This window comes from Cyprinodon tularosa, unplaced genomic scaffold, assembly GCF_016077235.1.
Source record: "Cyprinodon tularosa strain WSP-4 unplaced genomic scaffold, ASM1607723v1 ctg387, whole genome shotgun sequence".
Classification (NCBI taxonomy): domain Eukaryota; kingdom Metazoa; phylum Chordata; class Actinopteri; order Cyprinodontiformes; family Cyprinodontidae; genus Cyprinodon; species Cyprinodon tularosa.
Genome location: NW_024039104.1, coordinates 1,355,694 through 1,377,442, shown reverse-complemented (window position 1 = coordinate 1,377,442; position 21,749 = coordinate 1,355,694). Strand labels below are relative to the sequence as shown.

Below are 21,749 nucleotides of genomic sequence, written 5' to 3'. Positions count from 1 at the left end.
CTTCAGCAAATAGTCTTCATCAGAGCTCCTTGTAACAATTTTTTGGGCAGCTACTAAAAGCCTGGAATAAAATCTTAGCTTTGCATTAAAGCCATGTTCAAGACTTTGCAATTTGAAAGAAATAAAACACTCCACAGTGATGTAAACTCATCAGCAAAAAATCCTTGATTATTGCTGCCAAGGATCGTACAACTGGTTATCAGATTTTAGGGGGCAATGACCTCAAATAAAAACAGAATATTGCATTTACTCAGGTTATCTTTCCCTGATAGTGAAATTAGTATGATGATCTTAATCATTTAAGAGAGGGCACAATACACAAAACCTGCTGACATAAGTCTTGTTTTTTTCTATTTATCCAAATCAAGAGATTCAGATGGAAATAAATGTAATTGTGACCAGCTTTACTGTGCACAGATAACTAAGCAGAAGGGGAATAAATGGGAAGTAGTTCATGCAATCATCACCCTGGAAGTGTGTACATGTGCGTAGTTCTCCCTTGGTTCATGTTTCTATTTCACTCCAACACAGCCAATGCTTCACAATAGCCTTAATAGCAGATGATGAACTCAGAGATTATCATGCAACTTGAGCTTTCGTTTGAAGCAAGACAGCTTTGCATGTTGCATAACTCCAACTGAAAAGATCCAAATAAGGACCTGCCCTCCCCCATCTGTTTGACTTTATTTCCCTTTTTTTCCCCTCCTGGCTCACACTGGAGACTAACAGAGCATGTGGATACATGCATATCCAAATCACCGTCAGAGTAAATCACTTTCTTCCATGCAATTTGAAGAACAGGTTGTTACTAAAGTTCTCATAGGCACTCTCTTTTTCATGGATCTCTTTACATGACAAAGCAAATTAGTGTATTTAAATCTATGCACAGTCCTCGTTGTATATTTTGCAAATAATAAAATGTTTTCTTCCTTGCTTTCCTGGATGAACCTGCAAGACCTCAGTTCATGTCAGTCACACACAAAACCAAGACTGCCTCATCCTTCAGCACATTTATTTATTCTTTACAAAGTAAACACTCCACTCAAAAAAAGTATAACTATATCTGTTTCTTATTTAATGGTGTTTAGGAGAACTTAATGAAGTCTGAAGCCACACAATATGCACAGAGTGTGATTTGGTCTGGGTGAGAAAATACACCACAGGTGGATGTAGGCCTCCTCTCATTAAAAACTGTGGGAGATGGGCAGAAGGTTGAAAGAACTAATCAGACCAAGGGAAGTAGAAAAGAAAAAATGGGCTCCGACTGCCTAATGAACCTTGCAAGCTGGTGTTGATATCCGGGTACCATAGCAGCACAAAATAGGTTTTAAAAAACTCACATTTGAGGCAAAATTTACAAAAGACTACTAAAACCCCAGATGCATTTAAATGTATACAATCTGCCAACTAAAACTACATTTTAACAGTTGGAATATTGTCTTAAAATTGTAAAAGTAGCATCGATAAATCATAATGAATAATTTATTCTGCAACAAGGTTATTAACTAAAAACTGTATGACTATTAATAAAAACAGCTATTTTATTTTTTTATTGTACAAAGTGTCATCTTGAGATTTCAAATGAAAATAATAAACAGTGCTTTTTTAGCAAATTATATCCTCAGGCCTCAATTTTGATCATTTGGTTAAAAAAAAACAAAAACAAAACAAAAAAGAAACTGATGTGTAATAGCCCAGGACTTTGCAGTAATAAAGTGAAGGGAAATTATGGGATTTCTAAACCAGAAGTGGGGTCATTAAAGGTGAAGGAACAGTGAATCACAGGAATGCTGGAAATGACCCTGTTCTATATCTAGAAAAGGAAAAGCAGTGACTTACAAGATCTCAAAATCAGGCTCTGAGGCCCAGTTTCATCATATGAACTCAGAAATAGTTTTATTGGTTATTAATTATGATTAATAAATATTTCACTATCAGTATCACAAACCATTATTTAAAGTCATTTGAGTAGATTTTTCCTAACAAAGTAGAAGATAATAAATGAAATGTTAAGCATATTAATACAAGGGGTTTTCTCTTTGGACTTTACATACATTAAAAATAGATAAAATCTTAGGGTTAAAAATTGTATTCCTCTTGGGAATTTTATAACAGCGATTAGTTCAGCAAATAAACAATGCACATCAAACAATGCTTTGACATACATTTATTTTTGTAACTGCAGGTTTAAAACGAATAATTTGAATCAGATATCTCAAAAATCTATTTTATTTGCATGATATCTGATCATTTATTTCATTAACCATCAAGAACAGATGTGTATTAATCCTTTTAACTAGTCAGCTAGAGAGCCCTTAAATATCTTCCAAATATAACAGGAAGCTTTTACAAAAACAACCTCTCCTGCCATAGAGCCTAAAAGCTCTTTTACACCATATCTGGTGGTTTTAGCCATTGAAAGCATTTTTCCCAGTAAGGAAAACCATCTCCATTTTCAGGAGTGGAAATGAGAGAGATAGCTCAGAGTGCTCTGAGAATACAGAAAAATGGTTCAGCAAATTGTCCAGAAATCTGTCTAGAAATGGCCCATTAAATAGAAAACCAAAAAAAAAAAATCTTCTAAAATGCCTTGAATAATACAAAAAGAACTGGTACTACGTGGAGAGAAGCTGGTGACTAATCAACCCTCTCTGTCACAGGAATGAGGGGAACAGAATCTTAGAGCAATAAATACAAAAAGCACATTTTATATAAATACTAAACTACTACTACTTTTATGATGAAACACCACTTTATGGTCTAATAAAACTTAGAATGAGAAAAGACTTTTACACAAACAGTTTTCTACAAAATGCTCTTCTCTTGCTGTATGATAAATAAAATAATGCTGATAGTTAGAGTAGCTGAGGCTATTCTTTAGAAATGATCTCATAGGTTTAGGCTGCTGGAGGACATAATTACCATTTTCCCCTCACTCTTCTATATTCTACCATTTTCTAATCTTGTATAATTTTAAAATTATTGAAACTTTATGTTCCCTCTTGTTTTTTCTCTCTTTATAAATTAAATGAATTGGATCCAGATACCATTATAAATCCTCAACATTATGGTTGGTTAAAAACAAACTAAGGACAACAAGAATTGTGATTTTAGTCAAAATTAGAAGTGTTGCCAAATGAGGAAATACTGTGCGCTCTAAAGGATTCATATAGTTCCTTCGTAAAGGACAGAAGGAAGAAAAATAGTGAAAAATTCAGGACAAAAGACAAAATAGGACACAAACAAGGAAGGAAGGAAGGAAAAGATGAGGCACAAACGATGAAGAGGTAGAAGGAACAAATGAAAAAAGAAAGAGACAAAAGCAGGTCAAAGAGCATTAAATATATATATATATTAAAAAAAAAGTATCCAACTTCCATATTTTTCAAGAATGTATATATATATTTTGGTTTACAAAAAATACACAACATGAAAGCTGACTGAAAGGTTAAACAGGTTAATTTATGCATACCATTATAAGGTGTCATTAATTTCGGTATAGAATGAGTGTATTATTGACATCTGCAGCACTTTCCAATATCAAAGTAAAAATGCTAAAATAAAACTACTAACTTAGTAGCACCACTTTAACAATCAGCAAAGTAAAACCAAGAGTGCTTCCTGAATATTCTTAATTAGCAACACTAACCACCTCACTCCCTAAAAACATACAGACTCATTTGCTCTGAGAACAGATGGTAGGTTTCACTCCTCGCTCCTGTGCTTTCAGCTGTGGCAAACATTCAACAGAAGTCAGTGATGTGTGACTAAAAAAAAGAAAACTTTATAATGTAACATCTTTAATTCTACAGTAAAATGTTTAAGCTTCTCTAACACTGAAGAACAGCTACACATTTCCAGCTATAAACCATAACAATGTCAATGCTGTTTAGGGGGAGTTTGTTTTAGCTTAAAGTATAGAGCCGAGTCCTATCCACAGGTCTATGGTTTCGTTTTGCCTGTGTAAAATTTTAAACACAAGAACTGAATGATTTATTCTGTCAACTTTGCCACAATAGCTGCCTTTTTTTTTTTTACCATCATCCCTGTCTTCAACTCTGAGTCAGAACCAGCACACACTAACAAAGCAGGGAGATGATAGCTCCTCTAATGGCATAAAGAGTCAGCTGATAGACAGTCTGACACCCACATCCCACCGTAAACCACACATTCACACACACACAAACACACCCCAGTCAGTTATGACTACACTTCTGGGGCCTCTTTGGCACAAATAATCATACATACAATGAGGTAGGTGTTCAGACAAATACCAGGGTGTAGTCAGTGTGCTGAGAGTAGCAAACACACATAGACTCTCCAGCTATTGGCCAATGATGGGTTCAGCTCGTTAAGGACTAACCAGCGGAGCTCACAGGACACTCATTTTCTCTGCTTGTTGGAGCTTTGCAGGTGTTTTTAACTCATCTGATTTTTCTTCTCCATTCACATTGCGCCCATGTGGACGCACCTGAAATTAGTTGTTTGCATAAAATGGAACATACTTCTTATTTATTTAGAATTTTTTATTTCATTCATTGTATTCAAACAAAACAGTTGAGCATAAAACAGGCTTTTTAAATTCCCGAAGCAAAGGGAGCTGAAGAATCTTGCTATCTTCCCCCTTTACCTAAAGCGATCCATCCATCCAAAGAACCTAAATTACAAATGTGTGGGAGTATTTCTTAAAGTTACTTGTACTTCCACTTTACTTCTTTTCAGTGCCTTGACAAATAATTTTTGTGAATTTAAACCCAAAGGCTAAGTGCCTTTTTTTTTTATGTGATACACCAGGTGCCACCAATTAAAAATTAGCGGGGTCCGAATAAAGAAAATCATCAACCAGTAAAGGTTCTGAGACATTTTTAATTTTAATCTGTTACTTTAAACAGAATTTAACACTGAAATAAAATTTGTTTTTTTTTATGCATCCATGTTGAAATTTGTTGAAATTTCAATTTTATGCATCCAAATTGAAATTTGTAATAAAAAAAAAAAAAAAAAAAAAAAAAAACTAAAACTAAGACAGTTTGGATGCAAACTACTGGTAGTCCAACATACCAGGAAGCAGATTTCTCATATCGATCAAATATTTATTTTATACTAAGAGGCTTAAAAGTTTATTAAAATCCAGTTAAAACGCCCAAAAGCGAATCTCACAACTTCTAAAGAAACTTCTCATCTCAGGTCTGGATGAAGAGATGCTGAGTTTGGAAGCACAGAACAAACATAGCTCATACAAACCATGTATGATACTAATTACCCCTGTTACAAAAATCCACAACAAAATGAAAATATTTGGACAGAAACTGATCATATGCTGGCTGGATGATGGCAGGGATTTTTTTCATATGTCATATCAAATTAAGCCTACATTTCTGCATGTTTTGCTCCTGAACTTAATAATACTACTGTATAGCGCATGCTCTCCTTGAGCTCCGAGGAAGTGGGAGCAGAGCAAGGGAGGAACAGCGGAGGCTGTAGGCTTTGCTTTGTGCAGGAGGTTTGGAGAGCAGCGGGACGAAGCGGAGACGGACGATGTGGAATCTGGGGGTTAGACACCGTCGTCGGAATACATGCGGGAATTTATAAATGTTTTAAATCAGGTTGGGTCCAGATTAGCCAGCAGGTGGGTCCGGATCCGGACCGTGGTCCGCTAATCTGTGACCTCTGTTATACACCAACATGAAGCAGGCCATAATGTATGGTGTCAGCATTCTGCCAAAAGTCCTCACGCTCTATTAATTCTCCTATGAGCATCTTTAATTCATACAGACATTCATTAACTCTTCCTCACGCGCAGACCTCGGGGTCCCAGTATATCACATACATGAGTGCTTATTCCTTCTGTGTGTGCGTGTGGTGTGATTTCCACACATGCACACCCTCCCTCCTCCTCGCATTTGGACCCGTTTCTGTTTGCTTCTGTCAAGTTTAGTCACTTTTAAGGCTTTACCCACTGGACAAAGCAACCTGCCTTTGATTGGCTACTTTTCAAGAAATCCCGCCTTTTGAGCCTGCATTCTTCCTAGGGTGTCCATTAAAAAGGATTATAGGACAGAAAAAGATTGGATCAAATTGCCCAATAGTTTATGCAAGCTCAAACGTTAGCTGGAAAACGAGAAGACAGTTTACGCTGGTTACCTTGGCAACGTGTCACAACTCAAGATTTCTTGAAAAGTAGCCAATCAAAGTGACGAAGTTGAACTGAGCACACAGAAACAGGTCCAAACGAGAGGACGATGGAGGCTGCGCACGTGTGGATATCAAAAAGCGTGTATGTAGAGAAGCAACAACATGTGTGATATATTGGGGCCCTGTGATACTCTATTTGCACATGTAACATGCTAAACATGCATCTGAGGAGTACTTTATGAGTGTCTCTATGAAGTAAAGCTTCTCATGGGAGCATTTATTGTGTGTGTGAGTCGACTTTTTGCAGAATACTAACGCCAAAGCAATAGTTAAGTTGCAATGTTTTTTTTTTTCTTTTCGCAGCATTCCTGATTCCGAAAGAACGAAATAAACTCTCTTTTCTAGGCGCATTGCTTTGCGTTTAAAAAAATGGTTCAAATAGTGCTTAGTGAGACATTTAATGCCCAGAAAATATTACTACCTAAGGCTGCTTTAAAATTCTCAATAACTTTATGCCTGACCAATCTGTTTTTTTTTTAATCTAAATTCATATTTCTTCAGTTATGTTCTCTAACAACAGCTGTCTTTATGTTGAGATTAAATTACACATTACACTAGATTGTATTTAGAGGAATGCATTAAAGAACCCTAATATAAATGAACACAGTTTCACAGCTTTAACTTCCTTAAAAGTATATTAAATATATAAATACATATAAAAGTGCAAGGGATGAATACTTTTGATGGACAGTAAAATATAGTAAAGTATGAAAAATACAAAATCCTAGCCTTTTGATGTTTGAAGGGAAAACTGCAATATTTGGATATCAAAATCAAAAAGAATTTGGAAGCATAAGTTTTGATTTTGGCTAAAAGATATTTTTCCTTTTGGAAAAATAAGAACTTAGAATCAGACATGAGATAATGAAGTCTACACCATCCTGATTCAATAGTCAGTCCTCACGATTGTAAACTTTGTCGCAATAAACCAACATTTTTTTATTTTATGATAATTGAAATAGTAGTTTAATTAAGCTTATCTCACACAATTTTGAAAAGAAAGAAATAGATAAAACAAAACATCCTGAATCACATTGTGCATAGAATAAAACCAAAGGATAAACTCCTTTCTGTTTGACTTTTAAACTGATAAATACCAAGAATGTGCTTTAACTAAAGCTGTTCACATCTCTTTATAGGAAATCAAGTTCTCGACATGCTGCATGTTTTCTGCATCTTATTCTCAGGCGTACGATTTAATTATCAACAGAATGTAAAAGCGTCAGATTTAAAAACTGCAGTGTAAGCCAACTAGGCTAAAGTCCCTCTACTTGCAGCATGCCTCCTTTCTAGAATCACCAAACTTGGGCTTAGATTAAAGTTAGTATGGTTGGAGATTATTTTTTCTTCAACCTTATATCTCCCTGGTAATTGCATTGACCCCCTCGGTTTTAGCAAAGATGTAGACACAAAAAGCATTACTCAAAGCTAACGTAACCGCTTGGCGTAACAAAGCATAATTTTGAAATCATTATCCTTCATGTTATGGGTAAGCTGATTTTCAGCAGGGAAAAGAAAGTCGTTAAATCATCAAAGAGATGATTTAACAATGGAGGAAAATTCCCCCTATAAGACTACAGCCAATTCAACAGGGGATTGTTTTAGCTAAAAAAAAAACAAAAAAAAAACACACATTTCTATGCTGACCCAGTCAATCATATGGAAGCCCGTTTCCGCCACTCTGTAAAAAAAAAAAAAAAAAAACTATCTCAATATAATGAGATAGTATCTCATTATAATGAGATAGTATCTCAATATAATGAGATAGTATCTCATTATAATGAGATAGTAACTCATTATAATGAGATAGTAACTCAATATAATGAGATAGTATCTCATTATATTGAGATAGTTTTTTTTTTTATTTTTTAACAATTTTTTAAGTTAAAATTGAGTATTTTTCGTCAATAGCTCCCAGGTCATGTGACCTATTGACCCAAAATCAGTGTGTAATTGTTCTACTAGTCTCTGTAGATGGGGCACACTCATTTATTTTTCATTTTAACTCTTTTTTTTATTTTTTACCAATTTTTTAAGTTAAAATTGAGTATTTTTCGTCAATAGCTCCCAGGTCATGTGACCTATTGACCCAAAATCAGTGTGAAATTGTTCTACTAGTCTCTGTAGATGGGGCACACTTATTTATTTTTCATTTTAACTCTTTTTTTTATTTTTTACCAATTTTTTAAGTTAAAATTGAGTATTTTTCGTCAATAGCTCCCAGGTCATGTGACCTATTGACCCAAAATCAGTGTGGAATTGTTCTACTAGTCTCTGTAGATGGGGCACACTTATTTGTTTTTCATTTTAACTCTTTTTTTATTTTTTAGCAATTTTTTAAGTTAAAATTGAGTATTTTTGGTCAATAGCTCCCAGGTCATGTGACCTATTGACGCAAAATCACTTGGAAATTGTTCTACTAGTCTCTGTAGATGGGGCACACTTATTTGTTTTTCATTTTAACTCTTTTTTTATTTTTTACCAATTTTTAAGTTAAAATTGAGTATTTTTCTTCATTAGCTCCCAGGTCATGTGACCTATTGACCCAAAATCAGTGTGAAATTGTTCTACTAGTCTCTGTAGATGGGGCACACTCATTTGTTTTTCATTTTAACTCTTTTTTTTTTTTTTGCAATTTTTTAAGTTAAAATTGAGTATTTTTGGTCAATAGCTCCCAGGTCATGTGACCTATTGACACAAAATCACTTGGAAATTGTTCTACTAGTCTCTGTAGATGGGGCACACTCATTTGTTTTGCATTTTAACTCTTTTTTTATTTTTTACCACATATGGACACCCTTATGCTTGAACATGGTGTTCGTTATGGACAATCCATGACGAGCACAGAGGTCCAACAACAGAACACCACTCGAGTTCAGATCGGGGCGACCATTCCTCCCAACCATGCCCCTCCAGGTCTCACTGTCATTGCCCACGTGAGCGTTGAAGTCTCCCAGCAGAACAAGGGAGTCCCCAGGAGGGGCACCCTCCAGTTCTCCCTGTAAGGACTCCAAGAAGGGTGGGTAATCTGAACTGTTGTTTGGCCCGTTAGCACAGACAACAGTCAGAACCTGTCCCCCCACCCTTAGACGGAGCCCTCTCGTTCACCTGGATGAACCCCAACGTACAGGCCCGAGATGGGGGGCAACAAGTATGCCGACTCCTGCCCAGCGCCTCTCACTGTGGGCAACTCCAGAGTGGAAGTATGTCCAGCCCCTCTCAAGGAGACTGGTTCCAGAACCAGAACCATACGTCGAGGTGAGACAGACTATTTCTAGCCGGAACCTCTCAGCCTCACACACTAGCTCCGGTCCCTTCCCACCAGCGAGGTGACATTCCACATCCCAAGAGCCAGCTTCTGCAGCCGAAGATCGGACCACCAGGGTCCCCTCCCCCGGCCAGCACACATTGCATACGACCCTTATGGCCCCTGTCACGGGTGGTGGGCCCATGTAACGGGGGACCCAACAATTCACACTGATTTCACACTCAATTTTAACTTAAAAAATTGCTAAAAAATAAAAAAAAAAGGAGTTAAAATGAAAAACAAATGAGTGTGCCCCATCTACAGAGACTAGTAGAACAATTTCACACTGATTTTGGGTCAATAGGTCACATGACCTGGGAGCTATTGAAGAAAAATACTCAATTTTAACTTAAAAAATTGGTAAAAAATAAAAAAAGAGTTAAAATGAAAAACAAATGAGTGTGCCCCATCTACAGAGACTAGTAGAACAATTTCACACTGATTTTGGGTCAATAGGTCACATGACCTGGGAGCTATTGACGAAAAATACTCAATTTTAACTAAAAAAATTGCTAAAAAATAAAAAAAGGAGTTAAAATGAAAAACAAATGAGTGTGCCCCATCTACAGAGACTAGTAGAACAATTTCACACTGATTTTGGGTCAATAGGTCACATGACCTGGGAGCTATTGACGAAAAATACTCAATTTTAACTAAAAAAATTGCTAAAAAATAAAAAAAAAAGGAGTTAAAATGAAAAACAAATGAGTGTGCCCCATCTACAGAGACTAGTAGAACAATTTTACACTGATTTTGGGTCAATAGGTCACATGACCTGGGAGCTATTGACGAAAAATACTCAATTTTAACTAAAAAAATTGCTAAAAAATAAAAAAAAAGGAGTTAAAATGAAAAACAAATGAGTGTGCCCCATCTACAGAGACTAGTAGAACAATTTCACACTGATTTTGGGTCAATAGGTCACATGACCTGGGAGCTATTGACCAAAAATACTCAATTTTAACTTAAAAAATTGCTAAAAAATAAAAAAAGAGTTAAAATGAAAAACAAATGAGTGTGCCCCATCTACAGAGACTAGTAGAACAATTTCACACTGATTTTGGGTCAATAGGTCACATGACCTGGGAGCTATTGACGAAAAATACTCAATTTTAACTTAAAAAATTGCTAAAAAATAAAAAAAAGGAGTTAAAATGAAAAACAAATGAGTGTGCCCCATCTACAGAGACTAGTAGAACAATTTCACACTGATTTTGGGTCAATAGGTCACATGACCTGGGAGCTATTGACGAAAAATACTCAATTTTAACTAAAAAAATTGCTAAAAAATAAAAAAAAAGAGTTAAAATGAAAAACAAATGAGTGTGCCCCATCTACAGAGACTAGTAGAACAATTTCAAAGTGATTTTGGGTCAATAGGTCACATGACCTGGGAGCTATTGAAGAAAAATACTCAATTTTAACTTAAAAAATTGCTAAAAAATAAAAAAAGAGTTAAAATGAAAAACAAATGAGTGTGCCCCATCTACAGAGACTAGTAGAACAATTTCACACTGATTTTGGGTCAATAGGTCACATGACCTGGGAGCTATTGACGAAAAATACTCAATTTTAACTTAAAAAATTGGTAAAAAATAAAAAAAAACTATCATTATAATGAGATACTATCTCATTATAATGAGATACTATCTCATTATATTGAGTTACTATCTCATTATAATGAGAAACTATCTCATTATATTGAGATACTATCTCATTATAATGAGATACTATCTCATTATATTGAGTTACTATCTCATTATATTGAGATAGTTTTTTTTTATTTTTTACAGAGTGGCGGAAACGGGCTTCCATACAATCAAGATCTAAATCCAAATAACATTTATTGGCATCTCTAAAAAAAACAAAAAACAAAAACAAAAAGAAAAGTTCACAGGACCTCTCCAAACTTAATAGAAAAGATAATTTAGCTATAAATTCAGTTTTTAAGCAATGCAAAAGTGGCAGGCATACCTTAAAATGACATATATGATGTCGTATATGGACTTGGGGTACTGAATACATATGAAATGTTTTACTGATAGTTAAAAAAAATAGTTAAAATATAATACATACTATATATATAAGCTTTCTTCGTCTTCTAGAGTAAGATCTATAACATTGGCCCTGTGTCTCCTTTGGGGGTGTGTGTGTAGATGTGTTCGCATATAAAAAGCAGGAGATCCCTGGGGAGCATATGAAGGACTCAGTATACGGGCAGCATAATGTTAATTAGAAAAGACATCAAACAACGTCAAAAAGCCAAACTGTTTAAAGGAGAGAGAGGCTGGCAGTGATACCCCTCTCCTGGTTGCCTAATAATCCCTCCACCTTTAAATTTTTTCTAAATAAATCATCCTGATGGAGAAAATGCCTCATCTTCAGAAGACGCCTCTGTGGTAATACTCCATGCATGGTGCATAAAGTTCCAAGAGGCTGTCTCGTTTCTAGTTTTTTTTTTTTTTTCTGAGCCATTAAGTCCTTGTCACAGAAGACATTTTGACATGTTCTCTGGTGTTCTCTGGTACTAGAAAAGTCAAAGAGCAAATAAGACAAACAATGGCTTATTTCCTCTCAACATATCCAGTTTTTAGTCCTGCATGTCCCATGATCTGTGTGACATGTCAAAATGTCACAGCAGAAGCTCAAACATTGGATTTTATTACTCTGACTTCCTGTATGTTGTCATTTAGAGGGATCTGAGAGGGCTAAGGCCTGAGAGAACCCCATTATAAAACAATATGTCAAGTGGAAAAAGTGCAGGAGGAGATGGGCAAGGCAAGTTTATTAGTATAACACAATTCAATACATGGACAACTTAAAGTCCTTTAGATTAATTAGACAACAAAATAGAAGAAAAATAAAAGCAGAATAAAATCAAATAAAGATAGAACCATAAGAGCAGGTAGTAAAACAAAAGAGATGGACCACATATTTTTAACCAATAATACCTCAGTTAACAGTTCATCTTCAACAGTCAAAGACAGTTCTTAACAAATTGGTTTTTAACTTTGAATTAAAGGAACTCAGGCTTTCAGAGTATCAAGACAGCAGGAGCAATTTTTTTGTAAACTTTTACATTTTTTTTGTGTGGCAAAATTGGGACATTTTCTAACTGGAGACTGTATTGGTACTGCAATTGGCGTTGATGTGCAGACAACTTTCTAACACCTTGTCTTTTCTCAGTAAAAAATGCTGAAAAGTCATTGCAGGCCTTTTTAGATTGGAGTTCATCGCCAAAGAGACAGGAGGGTTTGCTAAACTGTCAACTGTGGCAAATAAGGCATGAACATTGTTAATGTTTATGTTGATAATCTTAGAGAAGATTCTCTTCCATGTTTTAGTTGTACATTATAGCAGTGAAGTTTATGTTTAAAGATTTAATAGTGAACATGGAGTCAATTGTTTTGGCACCTTCGTTCAGCTTTTTGGCACTACCTCTTTCTGATCTCGATGCTGGAGCATTTCTCCATGGAGATTTCCTCTTCCCAGTTTTAGACTTGACTTAAGACATTTTTGCCCATAAATCCCCGTGTTTAAACACTGTTTATCTGTATACATCAAGATCTATTTATTTAATTTCTCAAAGGCAGTTTTGTACTGTACCACTATAACACCCCTTGCTCTAGTTGCTGGGAGCAGAGTAAGCTTCAGAACACAGACTGCTCCTCAGAACATTTCCCATTTGGCTCATCCGCTCATTCACAGGAAGTACAAAGCACCAAAAGCCTGCTTAGGTGACACTTGAACAAAGAAGAGCTTCCCTGGGATAGGTGAAGGTGCTACAAATGTGTTTGAAGTGTTTGTATCAACAGTGGACCACGGTAGCAATGCAGGAATGAACACTTCCAAAAGGATATGAACAGATGACTGTGATGGCATTGATTTAGCAGTATAGAACTGGAAAGTTACATCAGCTTCATATTTTCCTGCTCCTATGATTTCTGAATAATTATCTTTCTGAAAAAACTTGGCCAAAGACAGCATTAACACAGCCTGTCAGATTATAGTAGAGGGCAAAATATATTGGTATTATGACTGCTTTTAGCCAATTAGTCTTTTTAGCCTAATGCTATTAGTCCTTTAAGTAAAACTAAAGCACAGAAGAAATGTCAGAGGTACATAAATGTACTATAAATAGTATATATTTGAAGAAATATCTGCTGATGTTTCCCTTAAAACAAGATAATGTCCTGCTTGTGGCTTAGCTGACAGCTTATCCTCTTAGATAAGATAATTTACATGTAGACCAGGTAGCAAAGTCACTCAGTTAAGCTGCCTTAATTTAAACTAGGCCTTTTAACATCATGGCTTAAAATGTGGTTTTAAGCAAATTTAAACCTCTGAGTCAAACCTCTGTCTTTATACCGCCTGTGTGTGTTTTCTCTGTCTTTAATCTAACATGTTCTGGTATTTCAAACATTTTGTGATGGCATACGCTGTAACAAGGCTCCCAAGGCTACTGACAGATAAACAGGCCCACGGCATCATAGATCCTTCTTAACTAAACAATAGTCAGGAGGTGTTTTCCACGTATTTTCTATGCATCTCCTTAGTTTTAAACCATAAACACCTGAAAGGTTTGGAAGCTTCTGAATTCAGATAACATCTATCTCAACCACAAAACTTGACTCAATGTCTGTCTACATTGTCAGGTATGGCAACCACAAAACAGGCTTAAACTAGAGCCAACCAGACTTTCATTCAGTTTTTCTGAAATTGTTTCAACATCTAGCCAGAATTTTGTCAGCTCACACAAGAGAAATCTGCACTGTAGTTGATGTTAGTGATGTTTAAAGCACCAAGATCTTTCTGAGCACATTCTAAGTCAGATGCAAATCAAACATTCATCATTCGTTCTCCTGCATGGCTCTTTAGCTCAGAAAAACTGAAACAAAAAACTGACCAAAAATCTGGTTGTCTCCAATTTAAGCCCATTTTGTTCTCGACTGAATTTTTCTGTAAAGTTCAAAGTCCCAGTGAAGTTTAGCGTACTCCACATATTTATATATTTAATAGTACCACAAGAACGTTTTGTTTTTTCCCCTTTATGGCATGACCATCCAAACCAGCTAGTATGTAGTCAAAATACTGAACATTGGGGAAACCAGAAGACCCATTTTTTAAGCAAATTGTCTGAGATTTACATCCCAAAGAATGATTAAGGAGTAAAATAATAATTTAAATATTCTCAAGATGATCTTCAGTTACATTTTCTTTACAAGAAACTGTGAATTCACCAAGTTGTTTTTGTTGTTGTTTTTTAACCCAAGATACTCAATTTAAGTTTGATGCTATAAAATATTTGTTTTTATTTTAAGATTTTTTGCAAGGCTTTGCCAAATCTACATGTCAAGGAACACTGGTCATTGCAGCGGTAAACTGCATAGACATGCACATGGAAACACTGTCTGATGCACAAGTACGAATGAAACAGAGAAATCACACGCATCGTTCCCAAGAGACAGGTACTTTCCTCTACAACCAGTCATGTGTGTATCCTTGATCTCTTTACTCAGGTGACACAATCTGTCTCTCACATTTTACACAGCAGCTTTTACTCAGGAAGTAGTAAGAAAGTATCTCTAATTTTGTGGTTGTCATAGAACTAATCATATTGTCATCAAACCAGATTTTTATTGTAATGCAAAGTACGCCAAGCACAAGTCTCACATCTAACAAATATAGATATGTCATATTTATTAAAATTGTCCCTCCCCCTTTATTATCTGAATAGTGACCTACATGGGCCAGCTTTTCCCTCTACAGTACAACCTGTGGTTCCACATGGCCAGGATCATCACTTTCCTTGCATGTGAGTCTAAAGCCTCTGTTCTTATCATCTTCACTGTAACAGGAACAAAAACCTCAGAAGCAGAAGCGTGTGTAGGTTTGTTAGTAATCAAGAGATTTTCCATTAGCCAGCTCATATCAGGAAATATATATTTACTTTAGAGTCTGAAGTGTCATCTTTGCAGATAGGAAAGGTAAATAAGTTTGTTTAAGCTGAAACAAACCTCCCACAAAATGTGTTACTAAATATAAGCCTGTAAGAAAGATTAGAATCGGCAAAACTTGGTATTGGTAGCCTGATATTTGATACACAAAACTGGCCCCACAAAAATCTATAAAATTATGCATCTCTGATATAAAAAGTTGCATGAAATGTGTGACTTTAAAAATCTAATGTATTCCTTTTAGCAAAATTCAGTGACCTGCAACAAAAAATGAACAAAAATTAAACAACTATTTTGGAAGAAAGCTGAACTTTACCCTTCAGTTTCACATTCTTTAGAGAAAACATGGACTACATGGTGAATATTCAACTGCTAGTTAAGCAAGCTTGCAAAAAAAATATTTGAACGTATTTAAATACTGAAAAAAAAATCCTAAATCCCAACAGCCTCAAACTACCAAACTGAGCATTTACGCAAATAGGCTAGACATTTTGATTTAATCTCAATAGAGGTGAAAGAAGCACAATTGCTTCTTAATCAAAATAAGAAGGTCTTTGAACTGTTAATTTATTTCCCTGCTTTACTTCATATAGAAATTGATATAATAAAGTAAGGGTTCCTTCCACTTCTACTGATATACAGGTGCTGGTCATAAAATTAGAATATCATGAAAAAGTAGATTGATTTCAGTAATTCCATTTAAAAAGTGAAACTTGTATATTATATTCATACATTACATACAAACTCATATATTTCAGATGTTTATTTTGTTTAATTTTGATGATTACAAATGACAACAAATGAAAATCTCAAATTCATCATATCAGAAAATTAGAATATTACTGAAGACCAATAAAAACAAAGGATTTATAGAAATGTTGGCCAACTGAAAAGTATGAACATGAAAAGTATGAGCATGTACAGCACTCAGTATTTAGTTGGGCCTCCTTTGGCCTGTATTACTGCAGCAATGCGGCGTGGCATGGAGTCGATCAGTCTGTGGCACTGCTCAGGTGTTATGATAGCCCAGGTTGCTCTAATAGTGGCTTTTAGCTCTTCTGAATTGTTGGGTCTGGTGTATTGCATCTTCTTCTTCACAATACCCCATAGATTTTCTATGGGGTTAAGGTCAGGAGAGTTTGCTGGCCAATTAAGAACAGGGATACCATGGTCCTTCAACCAGGTACTGGTAGCTTTGGCACTGTGTGCAGGTGCCAAGTCCTGTTGGAAAATGAAATCTGCATCTCCAAAAAGTTGGTCAGCTGCAGGAAGCATGAAGTGCTCTAAAACTTCCTGGTATGTGGCTGCGTTGACCCTGGACCTCAGAAAACACAATGGACCAACACCAGCAGATGACATGGCACCCCAAACCATCACTGACTGTGGAAACTTTACACTGGACTTCAAGCAACGTGGATGAAGTGCCTCTCTTCTTTTCCTCCAGACTCTGGGACCTTGATTTCCAAAGGAAATGCAAAATTTACTTTCATCAGAGAACATGACTTTGGACCACTCACCAGCAGTCCAGTCCTGTTTCTCTTTAGCCCAGGCAAGACGCTTCTGACGCTGTCTGTGGTTCAAGAGTGGCTTGACACAAGGAATGCGACAGCAGAAACCCATGTCTTTCATACGTCTGTGTGTGGTGGTTCTTGAAGCACTCACTCCAGCTGCAGTCCACTCTTTGTGAATCTCCCCCACATTTTTGAATGGGTTTTGTTTCACAATCCTCTCCAGGGTGCGGTTATCTCTCTTGCTTGTACACTTTTTTCGACCACATCTTTTCCTTCCCTTCGCCTCTCTATTAATGTGCTTGGACACTGAGCTCTGTGAACAGCCAGCCTCTTTAGCGATGACCTTTTGTGTCTTGCCCTCCTTGTGCAAGGTGTCGATGGTCGTCTTTTGGACAACTGTCAAGTCAGCAGTCTTCCCCATGATTGTGCCTATAGAACTAGACTGAAAGACCATTTAAAGGCTTTTGCAGGTGGTTTGAGTTAATTAGCTGATTAGAGTGTGGCACCAGGGTCCATCAATTTTGAACCTTTTCACAATATTCTAATTTTCTGATATGATGAATTTGAGATTTTCATTTGTTGTCATTTGTAATCATCAAAATTAAACAAAATAAACATCTGAAATATATGAGTTGGTATGTAATGTATGAATATAATATACAAGTTTCACTTTTTAAATGGAATTACTGAAATCAATCTACTTTTTCATGATATTCTAATTTTATGACCAGCACCTGTATGTCTTTGTAAAATCCATAAATTGTGACTCACAGCAGCATGAAAAGTTCAAATCTCAAATACAAGCAAAAAAAAAAAAAAAGAAGAAGAAAAAAAGTGTCTTTTGAATGTCTTTTTCATTACAGTTATTGCACTCAATACAAGGTGTCCTTTTCCATGAATTACAGCATAAATGCAGCATGGCATGGAGGCCGTCACCCAGTGGCTCTGCTGAGGGGCTCAGGAAGGTCTGATTGGTTTTCAGCTCATCTGAAAGGACCCTTTCATTCTCCTCTTGACAAACAATCTGATTCTTTTGGGTTCAGGTCAAGTAGTCCTAAAGCTCTGTGATGCCAATATCAGTAGAGCAGGTAGTGGTACTATCACCATTGTTGGCAGGTACCAAGTCGTGCTGGAAAATATAATCAGCAGGAAGTGCTCCAAAATCTGCTGCTAGGAAGCTTTACCGACTATGGATTTAATAAAACTGTAGACCAAAAGAGGGATAAAACATTACACCCCAAACCATCAGTGACTGTAAGCGGTTCATTCTGGAGCTAAAACAACACAAGTTTGTCTGGTCTCTACTCTTTTTAAACTCATTGATTTCATAAATATGTGTAAAATGGACTTTCATTTAAATTAAATAGAACTTCAGAGCACTGAGCAACAGCCAGGTCTTATTCATTCTTAGCTAAAGAAAATCCCAATGTTGGCTGTAATTCAGGAGTGGCTTAAAACAAACAATGCAACAGTTGCAGTCTGTGTCTTGTTCTTGAAACCACCGACTCCAGCTGCAGTTTAAAGGAGAGTGAAGCAATACAGTATGTCACAAGGTGGTGGTCCTATCACTTATATCCCAATGCTTTCATCTGAACCTCACTAGAGTGTTGCCTGTTTCTGATTTAGAGAGACTGTTAGTAACTATAAACATCTTTATTTCCAATGATTGTATACAGCAAAACATAAAATATGTATATTTTTAGTTGGTTTATTGACCTCTTAACATTTTAGTAAAGCCAAATGTAACTTTTTAGTAGCTAAAACTGAAATACACCCTTAAATTTACTTTTTTAGTGGAACCAACAAAATAAATATAACATTTAACTAAAAGAGCAAGTTATTGATTTTCACCAGAAAGCTATAAGATGTCTGTAATGTTCTACGGTGCCCCTCATCCATTGATGCTCTCTCATACCTTCCAGTGTCACCTCCTTCCCTGCTCGTTTCAGTGCCTGCACAGCCTCATCGTGCGTCGCGTCCCGCAGGTTCATGTTGTTCACCGAGAGGATGGCGTCCCCCACATACAGAGCTTGAGTCTGATCAGCTGCAAGCCCCTTAAATATCTTGCTGATGAGTATGGGCATTTTGTTCTCCTTCCCTCCTTTAATGCTTATCCCGAGTCCCCCGATATCCTGCTTGGTCACCTTGACGCACCGCTTTTTGTTCGCAATCGCCTCCGGGACTCGCTCCGGGAGGTCCGTGAAGGCGGTGCGCACTGCTTGGGGACCGTTGTTGGAGTTAGTGTTGCTGTTGTCCAGGTAAGACCCATTGGTGACCCCGTTGGAGCTGATGCCGTCGTTGACGCCGCAGTCCTCGCAGCTCAACGTGAGCGCCTCCTCGTTTAAGTTGGCAAAAACTTTGTGCCAGCTCTCCCGCACCAAAACCTCCAAAAATCCACTTTTAAGCGCTCCGGAGCCACTCGAGACTCCGGCTCCCGCTGCTACCACCGCCATCTTTGGAGCATTTCTATTAAAGAAAAGAAAAAAAAGATTCACATGTGATTAAGTTCCCAGCGCGCCCTCGCACGCTTACTCACAGAAAGTCTAGCCCTAGGCTGGACTTTGGTCCCTATTAAGTTCTCGGCGGGACTTATCACGCACGCATGACGCGCAGCCAACTAGTATGCGCGCGAGCTGAACCTCCGCTCCGCCCGCTTGCCCAAAGATCCTGGAGCTGTGGGGTGGAGTTCCACCCGCGATCCGTCTTTTACGCATCTTTAAACACAAGCTGAACGATGTTTAACATTTGAAGAAAAAAAAAAAAAAAAAACAATAAATGATTGTCAACATCACACTGGAAAAGTTTTCCCATAATCAGTCATCATCATAACACAGGAAAGTGGACTAATGAAGTCAAACATAATAAAATAGTCTGAATGCGTCAATTGTGCGCGTAAATTAGACTCATGGAACTCTACCTAAACAAAAATATAATATTTTTTACATTTAAAACTATTTTTGAAATGTTATTATTATTTATTGTATTCATTTTTTTGCTTCTATGGTGCGTTTTTAATTATCAACTAGTTAGATATTCCACCCGAATTCAGTGCAACATAGGCGAAAAGTGCAAAAGTGTGCGCTTTTAATAAAACCAAACAAAAATCGCAGTTTATATTTAGTCTAGCAATTGAAATGCTTTAGGGAAGATATTATCTCATTCATTGAAAATTACACATTTTCATCAGGAATTACTGCATTTAGGTGGAGGTGAGTCTGGATGCAACCAACGCTGCTGTTTTGAGATCCTATTTGCAACCCAAAGAGAAAAATTATGCAGACCATTACAGTCTGATCACCTTTACAGAGGAAAACGAAGATGATTGCTATTTACTTGCAATGCAAGTTTGGATGCAACTCATATAAATGCTTTGAATGTTGGGGATCCAGCTTTACTCCATCTGCAACTATCTCTGAGAAGGATTTTGAAGTTGTTATCCAAAAAGTTTGTATGGGCACACAAATATAAAAATAACGCGAGAGTGACACCTACTGGTGCGTTGAGAAAGAGAAACAGGTAGTTAATATTTCTCTGCTTGAAAGGGGTTCACATAGAATTCATATGTAAATTACAACTTCCTATCAAAGGAAAGCATTTGGATTGTATTACTCTGTGATCTAGATTTGTTTATTATAGCTGAACTGTATAAAAGTTTAGATTAATTAGTTTTAAAGAAAAAAATGTTACAAGGGGTTTTGGTTTAATGAGGTATACGAGGTACAAACATTTTTTCTGTTACTTTTATGTGAAAATTAGTTATCAAAAAAATATAGTGCGTTCTTTGTTACTTACCTACAAAATAAATTAATAAAGTGGAGTCCTATAAAAGGTGTATGCAATTAAAAGTTTTTAAAGAAAGTTGCTGCTTTAATCCTCAGCGAGCCTTTCTTTCAGAGCTCACTGTTTGTTTTGATAGCTGCAGGAAGCAGGTGCAGAGAGGTGTGGCTGTAGAAAAACACATGGAGGCAGGATTTCTGGTTGGAAAACTGGCCTGATGGGAAGATTAAAAAAAGTGAGGAGCACATCTGAATAAAATTTAGACATATGTGAGAAGATCAACTTAAAGTTTATTCTTTTGTGCTATATTCCATTTCTAGTTCTGAATAATTATAAGATATTTTGCTTTAACTTCTTCTGTTCTGTCATATCAACATATTATTTCCCCCTCTTCCTCTCTTTATGTCTTTTATCATTAACCCTATGTGATTCTTTCAATCCTTTTTCCTTTTACCTTTAGATGCTCTTCTACTCATCTTGGCCCTTCATAGTTTTAGAAAGGGCTTATGTTTTTAAATAATTAAAACAAGAAGTGAGATCTGTCCTACATGTGTATTTCTGGGGATTGTTCAGGTTGTACTTACTAAAACAAAAATGGTCAAACATAAGTTCTGCGGCTTTAAAAAAAAATAAATAAATAAATAAAACTCCATACCATTAACACTGCACCACAATGAAGCAATGAACACATTTGCTTTTATTTACTAGAAACAAACTGTGCATCTGAATCAGTAAGAAAGGGTTTTAGTGACAGATGGGAAGTTTGATTATTTCCTAAATAAGATTTCTGACCCAATATTAAAGTATAGAAAAAGATGAGACAGATAGGATAAAAAATTGGAGGAGTCAGGACACGTTTTTTGTCTTTTTATTTATTAAATCCACAAAGAACCCTCACCATTCCGGAGAATCTTTGCAAACCCGACCTTTTGATGTTTCTTTATAGTTCTGTGGTTAATTAGTTACATTTTTATTGCTGAAATATAGCTAATATTTGCTGGT

The 21,749-nt window shown here is 36.3% G+C and overlaps 1 protein-coding gene across 1 annotated transcript in view; it reads right to left on the bottom strand.

Annotated features, from left to right (window-relative positions):
• The window catches only part of sntb1 (syntrophin, basic 1), a 70,521-nt gene extending 50,893 nt beyond the window's left edge, over positions 1 to 19,628 (bottom strand). Inside the window, exon 1 of the mRNA XM_038297387.1 lies at positions 18,886 to 19,628. Coding sequence (XP_038153315.1) covers positions 18,886 to 19,423 — 538 coding nt within the window. The 5' untranslated portion in view covers positions 19,424 to 19,628. The remainder of the gene's footprint in view (positions 1 to 18,885) is intronic.
• Positions 19,629 to 21,749: the final 2,121 nt, after the last annotated feature.